Source organism: Heterodontus francisci, chromosome 36 (genome assembly GCF_036365525.1).
Source record: "Heterodontus francisci isolate sHetFra1 chromosome 36, sHetFra1.hap1, whole genome shotgun sequence".
NCBI lineage: Eukaryota > Metazoa > Chordata > Chondrichthyes > Heterodontiformes > Heterodontidae > Heterodontus > Heterodontus francisci.
Window position 1 is genome coordinate 37,042,791 of NC_090406.1, and position 8,647 is coordinate 37,051,437.

At 43.2% G+C, this 8,647-nt stretch overlaps 1 protein-coding gene across 4 annotated transcripts in view; it reads right to left on the reverse strand.

Annotated features, from left to right (window-relative positions):
* The window catches only part of mpnd (MPN domain containing), an 84,095-nt gene extending 76,060 nt beyond the window's left edge, over positions 1 to 8,035 (reverse strand). For 3 of the 4 annotated variants that reach the window (XR_010969566.1, XR_010969565.1, XM_068016548.1), the window contains exons 1-2: positions 7,627 to 8,035; positions 6,936 to 6,989 (exon numbers count right to left, since the gene is read on the reverse strand). Coding sequence is in view for 2 of the 4 variants with exons in the window: in XM_068016548.1 (XP_067872649.1) it covers positions 6,936 to 6,969 (34 nt within the window). In the remaining 2 variants the exon portion in view is untranslated. Of the gene's footprint in view, positions 1 to 6,935; positions 6,993 to 7,626 lie in introns of all 4 variants that reach the window. The other variant, XM_068016549.1, reaches the window with a different exon arrangement.
* Positions 8,036 to 8,647: the final 612 nt, after the last annotated feature.

The following is an 8,647-nucleotide window of genomic DNA, read 5'->3' on the forward strand; positions in this document are numbered from 1 at the left end:
CTTCAGGCCGTTATAGATAGACTGGTGAAATGGACGGACACGTGGCAGATGAAGTGTAATGCAGAGAAGTATAAAATGATACATTTTGGTAGGAAGAATGAGGGGAGGCAATATAAACTAAATGGTACAATTATAAATTGGGTGCAAGAACAGAGAGTGACTTGGGGGTGTATGCATTCAATTCTTTGAAAGTGACAGAACAAATTGAGAAGGCTGCTAAAAATGTTTATGGAAGCCTTGGCTTTTTTTAACAGAGGTATGGAATACAAAAGCAAGGAAGTTATGCTAAACATTTATAGAACACTGGTTAGGCCTCAGCTGGAGTATTGCATTCAATTCTGGGGACTCCACTTCAGGAAGAATGTCAAGGCCTTAGAGAGGGTGCAGAAGAGAATGGTCCCAGGGATGAGGGACTTCAATTATGTGGAGAAGCTTGGTTGTTCTCCATAGAGCAGAGAAGATTAAGAGGAGATTTGATAGAGGTGTTCAAAATCATGAAGGGTTTTGATAGACTAAACAAGGAGAAGCTATTTCCAGTGTCAAAAGGGTCAGTAACCAAAGGACGCAGATTTCAAGTGATTGACAAAGAAACCAGAGGTGACATATAGAAACATTTTTTAACATGAGTTGTTATGATCTGGAATACACTGCCTGGAAAGGGGGTAGAAGCAGATTCAATAGTAACTTTCAAAAGGAAACTGGTCAATTACTTAAAGAAAAAAAATTACAGGGTTATGGGGAAAGAGCAGGGTAGTGGGACAAGCAAGCCTGGTGTTTATTACCCATACCCTAGTTTACCATGAGAAGGTGCCTTATTGAGTGGGATTTCTAAATTATCAAGGATTTAAATATGGTTAATGTATTTAATGGATAATGTAGAAGTCAAGGAGTTGTCATCTAGTGAGTATAAGTTTAAAATCAACACTAAAGAACAAAATAAGAAGTTAGGAGATTTCAACAACAACTTATATTTATATAACACCTTTAACATAATAAAATGTCCCAAGGTGCTTCATGGGAGCATTATAAAACAAAAGTATGACAACGAGCCACAAAAGGAGATATTAGGTCAGATGATCAAAAGCTTGGTCAAAGCAGTAGTTTTTAAGGAATGTCTTAAAGGAGGAAAGCGAGGTGGAGAGCGAGGTGGGTATTCCAAAACTTGGGCTTAGGCAACTGAAGGCGCAGCCACCAATAGTGGAGCAATTAAATCAGGGATGCACGAGAGGCCAGAATTAAATGAGTGCAGATATCTCAAAGGGTTGTGGGGCTGGAGGAAATTACAGAGATAGGGAGGGGCGAGGCCATGGACGGATTTGAAAACGAGGATGAGAATTTTAAAATCAAGACCTTGCTTGACCGGGAGCCAATGTAAGTTTGCAAGCACATTTTCTTTTACAGTAGGTTGTTGGGACATGGATTGTCCTGCCATCATCCAAAATTGCTTTTAATGGAGAAATGGGGAAATATTTGAAAAAGAAAAAATTCAAAGGATCTGTGGAAAGTGCTGAGCAATGACACAAAGTGGATAACTGTTTCAGAGAGCTAATGCCGACACAGTTGCTTTCTTCAATGCTGTAAAATTTTTTCGGTTCTCTTTCTCTCTCTTGCTTTCTTTCAAAATATGCACAGATGTTCCTTCACATTGTTCATGGTGAATCAGAGGATATATCTTTTAGTTTAAATATACCATACAATGCCCTGGTGCATCATGACATGCCCATGTCCATATCAGCGTTTGGACTAGTGACTGACTGATAAACAGAGACTGCTGCTACATTTCAGCCGGCTTTTAAAAGGCTGCTTCCACCTCCAAAGTGGAAGACACAACACAACAAAACACAAATAAACAGTTTCAAAGTTATCTTCAGATTTTGAAAAAGTGGTTATTAGCCAAACAGTAATCGTCAAAAAATAGGATAGAGAGAAAAACAGAGAGGGAGAGATAGAAATGGAACAAAAACACACAAGGAGGAAGAGAGTCACGGTCATGCTGGGCCCCCACCTGCCAAGAATGAAGCATATTTATTTTGCCATATGGACATTAAATTTCAAATTGTTGCTGGGAAGAGAGAAGGCCTGTTACAAGGGCTGCCAGACACTTGAATGGAGGACATTTGCATACCAATAGAGACAAGAGAGGTTATTCCCTTATCCACTTAACCTAAAATGAACTTTGATCACCAGGTATTTTGTGTAAGAAGAGACATTCCAGGGTCTGCTAGGATAAGAGAATCCACAAACACAGAAGTGGTTAAACCAGTTGGTCATGTGACTAAGCTGCTGGCCAACTTGGGAGTTTTTTTAATTGTGCACAGACAGTTTTTGAACTCAGAGAGACTGTTTGCTCCTGGACTGAGAAGACCTCTCCTGTTTGCTCCCATCTTTTTCTCACAAGCCTCTGGATCCTCTGAACGCACATGAACTCAAGAGAGAAAAAGTCTCCTACATCGAACAAGGTTTAAGAAGAATACTGGGCCCCAACGAAAAGCAAGATCTACCTACAATCAAGGACTCTACAGCAAGCTCGAAGAACAGTAACCAAAACCATCTTCAGATATTGCCTCAAACCTGTCCATTTTATTTCTTCTGCTCTGTTCTGTCTCTATCTGCATGTATGTATCACTTATGCATACTAACGTGGACACATCGCGTATCCGTAGGCGTTAACCGAATTAAAGTTTAAGTTTAATAAAGTTCAACCTTTCTTCTTTAAACCTAAGAAAACCTGTTTGGCTGGTTTCTTTGCCTTACAATTGGAAAGCAGTGAACAAGGATTCATCAAGGGGGAGCGAAAAATACGGTGTGTTTAAAATTAAACCCTTATAAAACCAGTTGAAAGATGAGAGGGAATCCTAGACCCCTTTCTCACCTGGTCGAAACAGTCACAGATAGAGATCAATAGAAATAGAAAGAAACAGGGAATGAGTCCGACAGGGAGAGAGTGACAGAGACTAATATGAAGAGAGAGAAGCAGTGAGAAGGAGAGAGAAGCAGTGAGAAGGAGATGGGAAAAAAGACAGAAGAGAGAAATATAGGGTGGATTCTTGTCTACTTGGACTCTGCCAGAATGGCGGGACTATTTTTGGGTTGGGAACCATATCTTCTCACGGTCAAGTGAGGAGCGGTTGAAGGACTTCCTTCTTTTCTCTCTCCTTGTTTGACCACAACAGGTTTAATTCTTTCTTAAAGTGGATATACTGGCCAATTCAGTAGGTGTTTGATGACTTGCTGTGATCATAACAAGAACTAATAGGACAGTTTTTCTTGAGTTTAACAAAGAAAGAGGTTACTTAACTGTACTTACACCAAAATAATTAAAATAATAAACTACGCGCCAACTTACACACACACACAAAATAGAGGTTTATATACACACACAAATAGATTAGAGTTCGGAAGGGTAGATTGGTTGAGTTAGTGTCCTTAGAAAAAAAAAGCGATACAGTCTGTAGAGTTTGGTGATTTGGCTGGCATCTAGCTGAATTTAGTGGTCCTGAGGCTTTAAGTTTGAAGAGATAGATGACGGATTCGATGGGTCTCCTGGAGACAGTGATGCGAATGATTTCCTCCAACAGGATTTCTGATATTAGCTGGCGTATGCAAAGGTGGTCAGTCAACAGGCAGGATTTGAAGCTTGCAAGCTGGAATGGAGAGAGAGAGGGAGAGGGAACCCCACTTGGGTCTGCATGTGTCAGAGTCCAGATGCTTCTCCTTGTTGCTGCGGGGAAACACAAGCTCAAAACCACAGATGGGGAGGGGCTTGTCACACGACAGTCACTCAGTGATTCAAGCATAGTAGTTAGCAGTATTTCTTCTTGTTAAAAGAAAAAGAACACACAGTTCCCATAAACTTCCTGGGTCTTGGTTCTTGCTGGGATAAGCAAACATTTTGTTTCCCTCCTCACAAACCTTGCAATATAGGATACAGTGTAACAAATTAGGTGACCATCTTAAGCTGCTAGCCAAGACATCTTTTATCTGTTCTTTTTAAAATTTCTTCAAGAAAATATAAATTCAGATCTCTAGTCAGTGGATTAAAGAAAATTATCATTCAACAAAACAAGTTGGCATGATATCCAGAACAATGGCTCCCCACGGATTAGGGAGTGCAGGCGGGTTGAGGCATCCGTTCTGTCAAAGGAAAGGTTTCTAATTCAAGGGACTATGGCATGCGTTACAAGGGCTCACCAGCACTTGGACTTTTGAGGCTGTAGCAACCACAAGAATGGAAAGGAGACCTGGGAAGTCTGCTCCCTGGGCATCTCACTCTTATCTGGAGGTCCTGCTGAGGGTCTGCAGTGAGGTGATCTCTCCCAAGGACAGGAGAAAGAGGACAACTTCTCCAAACAAGCAGGAGTGGATGGGAGTTGACTACGAAAGACTGCAGCAGAAGTGTGGTCCCTCCAACCTGGAGTCAGTGCACCAAGAGGATCCAGGACCTCAGGAGGGCAGGCCTAGCATTTTCAGGTGCCAAGCCCGACTCTCTGACTTTCCCAGCATTCTCCTGCACAGCACTCCTTAGGTCAACACACCATGCAGCTGCACTCATTCCTCTCTCTCCAACACCTCAGATCCCCATCCTAACAGCCACATCACACACACTCACCCTCAATCGATAGCCCTCTTGCACCTACGCCTCACAGTGAACCTCCAAAAATTGTATCCTTCCCTCCTCTCCACAGAAGCCATTATGAACACTGACACCTCTCTCTTTGCAGGATAGGCACCTTGTTGGCCATTAGCCACTGGGAGATCTTGTTCCAGGAAGCTGCAGATGTCAGCAGCAACCTGTTGTGAGAGGCCGAGCCTCCTGAGGCACTGGTGCTCAGACATGTCAAGAGAGCTAGTACTGGGCTGTAGGTCCTGTGTTGGGGTCCAGCTGAATATTGGTGTCCATCCCCCCCCTGTCCTGTGGAGGGGCATGTGGCTAAGGAGAAGGCAGCTGGTGCTGCTGGTGAAGCTGCTGCTTCCTATTGCTGCTGGAGCTGTTGGCAGTGGTGTGGCTTCTGTTCTTGCCCCTCAGCAGAGGTGGACAGTGGAGCTCCATAAGTTGCTCCCATGCCAGGCTGAAGGCTAGCAGCAGGAAAATGCAATTGAAGGTGAGTGAATTTTAAACAGGTGAAGTGCCTTCCAAGAAGTTGGCAATCACCTGTCAAGCTGTGTTTGTACTCTGAGAAGTACTTTGAACAGCAGTCCTCAATAGCCTTGGCTGCAGCTCTTCACTGCAACTGATCAAAGCCTTCCCAGCTTGTCAAAGAAGCTCTTCCTGCTGTGTACTCATCTCGGTGACCCTGGTGAGTTACAGACACGGCGTGAAACCCATACGCTGTTGGGAAAGAAGGAATCCAGGATTAAAAAGGATCTTCATTACTTTTTTAATTGGCTCAATTGCTTTCCCAACAGGCCCAAGTGTGTTTCCCATTGGACTGGGAACCCACCTAGGGGAAAGCCAGAAAGAGGGTGGGATGACGTCAGGATTCGACCCAACATCAATTTCAGGGGATTTACCACCCTGCATGCACTGGAACCTGCCACCACTTGGCTGGGAAAATTCTGCTCATCAAGTAAAAGGGAGAAATGGTGACAGACAGATAAAGACGCATGAAGAGAGAGAGAGAGAGCAGAAAGGGAGATAGAGAGAGACACGTAGATAGAGACAGACAGGAAGAATATCTGCAGGATTCCTGGTCTCCGGCCATAACTTCAGTGGAAACCCTGGAGAAACAGTACAAACGGATGCTTCGGCCATTTCCCAAAGGTTTCATTCATCCCCACGGAAGTTCCAGACAATAGAGACAGGGTGGGGGAGGGGAGAGAGAGAGACGGAGAAACAGGGAAAGAAAGATGGACAGATAGAAAGAGAATAGCAAAGTAGAGAATAGAGGAAAAAGGAAAACTGCAACAGATTGCTGGAAAATCTTCAGAGCTGCTCTTACTTCACTGGCCTTACTTCATTGAAAGTGTGACTGAAGCTGTAGTTGCACACATTGCCAATCTGGAATGGCGGGAAAAGTTCCGTGGAATTTTCTGGCCAATGTCACTCAAAAGTGAAAGTACATCTGGAAGAGAGGTTAATCTCAAAAGGTCATTCTGAGTAATTCAGACTTTAACAATGTTAACAATATCTTTGACACTAGTGTTGGAATCTGGCCAATACATCAACTCACACAGTTCCCAGACAATGCCACTCCCAAACCTTGTCAAAACAATGTCTGCATGTACAATAGCTTTAATGCTACCATCATTTTAATCAAAACCCATACAGCAGTACAAGATAGCTGTGAAGGTTCAAAAAGGAGGCAAATTAATTTGGGAAGCACCAAAGTACAGGAATATCTTTGTGATTTTTCACCAAGGCTGCTCGCAGCAGTGCCCTGGAGATTAAACTTTCATTTCTGGAAACTCTGGGGCTAACAGGGTGGGATGGTGATCATCTGAATGAGTAATTGGGTGACTTGGGTAAGAAATGGTGAAGCTAATGGACTTTGGAAAGTTGAGGTAAATGGAAGGCAATTAAGGGTAGGGTTTATAGTTCATGTGTTTGGGAGACTGAAGAGGGAAAGACAGCAAGGTGGGGACAGGAGGCAAGGAAAATAAAAAGAAATACAGGCTAGCAAAAAGAGCAACACGATGGCAAGCCTTTAAGTAAAGGAAAAGCCATTCAACTGATGCTTAGGTCACACTAGTCTGAAAACGCCTGAAAAACTCAACTCTAATTTTTGTATCTAATAAATGGAATGATCACAATATTGTAAATGTTGTTAAGTGATGAATTAATCCAATAATTTTTCTAAAACACCCAGAAGCTAAGCAGGGTCCGGCCTGGTTAGTATGTGGATAGAACATCTGGGAATACGAGATGCAGTCGGCTTTTTTTTGCCAGCAGAGGCTGCTCTCAGCTCTGCACATTCACACTGCTTTCAATCACTAACCTTTTTGTTGCTCGCTCCTGCACTCTCTCTTCATCTTCTTTGCTGTACATTATCCTGCTGGCAGACAAAGGGAAGGGGGTAACGAGACAGAGCAAAAGAAAAACAGAAGACAAAAGTAAGCTACGAAGAAGCCGACACAAAGCAAGAAACCTTTAAAGTAAAAAGAACTAAAGCAGGCCATTGCCTGCTGTCACACTGCTTGGGAAGTACCCAAACCCATCTGAGCTTGGAAGCTAAGCAGTCAGGAATGTTTATTTCTTGTTTGGGAGACTACCCCAGGTGCAGTAGGCTTATCTAGTCAGCAAAGGCTGCTAGCTCTTCTGCACATTGATGCTGCCTTTAGTCAGCAGTCTTTTTGCTGATAGATCATGCACTCTCTTGCGTAATCTGCCATGCTCGCTATCTCTCTCACAGATGTTAACCATGGAGCGGAGTCAACTCCCCCTTGTCCACAGCTACAGTTACTGGCTTAGTACAAAGAGGGGGAACTCAGTCCTTTCTTTAACTATCAATTTACTTTATTCACGTTGTTGTACAATGTAAGAATAAGGCTTATACACTTAGTTAGACAAAAACCTACAACTCCCCTGAGTTATACAGTTGATAACAAAACTAGCTAGAATTCATAAGCACACCCACTAGGTTCCTCTGACCTTTCCCTGTCCTAGTCACAGAATGCAAAGGATATTACCCAAAAAAGGGAGAGTTAACGCTGGCCAGGCGTTCCGTTCTCTCTCTCTCTTCTACGTCGTCGCCGCGTCACTCACGCAGGGTCTTCCGCTTCCACAATGGTTGATCTCCAGAGTTTTCGCTGGCTCTATGCCCAAAAAGCTCTATTCTTATCCTGTTGCTTATCTCTCCAAATCTGAGGCCCAAAGACCCCGGTATCACACCGTGTCCAAATAAGGCCCTTTTCCTGGGTCCTGTTCTTTGTCTTGTCCCATAAAGTAATTAGTTCCATGCGTTGCTCTTATCCATGTGCATAAAGCCCATTTTGTTTAATACCCCTATGATTTATCTCCCATGTTACTCGCAGCAGTATCCAGGAGATGAATCTTTAATTCCTGGAAACTCCAGTGCAATCCAGGAAGTTGGTAACGTTACTACTGCACCCATAATGTAAATCCAAACTAAAGGGAGCTTCAGCCAGCAGTGTCACTGGGTGTGGTTCCTTTCAAATTGTACCAAAGTTGAATGCCAATACATTTGGTAAGCTGCATGCAATCAGACCTTACCACCTGCTGAAAGCAATGTCTGCCTTCAATAGATTATATTGTCATTCCCCTTTCCCAGCCAACAGAAGAAGAGGTCATCTGAACCATGTCAATGTGGTCCCAGCGGAGATCACCTAACTCAACATACATCGAGGATCAAACTTAGGACCTTGTTGGCTGTAAAACTCAGAACCATGGCGGGTATTGTATTCACACACTGAGTCATCAGGGAAAGCTCAGGAGCAAGATGCCCTATAATCAGATGTCATAATCCCATCCATTTCTCCAAAGTAGCGCAATGTAGGACCATTCTCTAGTAATATACTAACCATTTCTGTTTTCCCATGTATATTTCCCCTGGTTAATACCTTTACAGATCTGTTTATAAAAACTCTCTTACATGTTAAGAAAAATGAGGGTTTTGCTCTCCACAGCTCGGTAAGGTCACCTACATTTCCTGCCTACAACTAGACCGTGAGCAGGATATGAGTGAAGTAA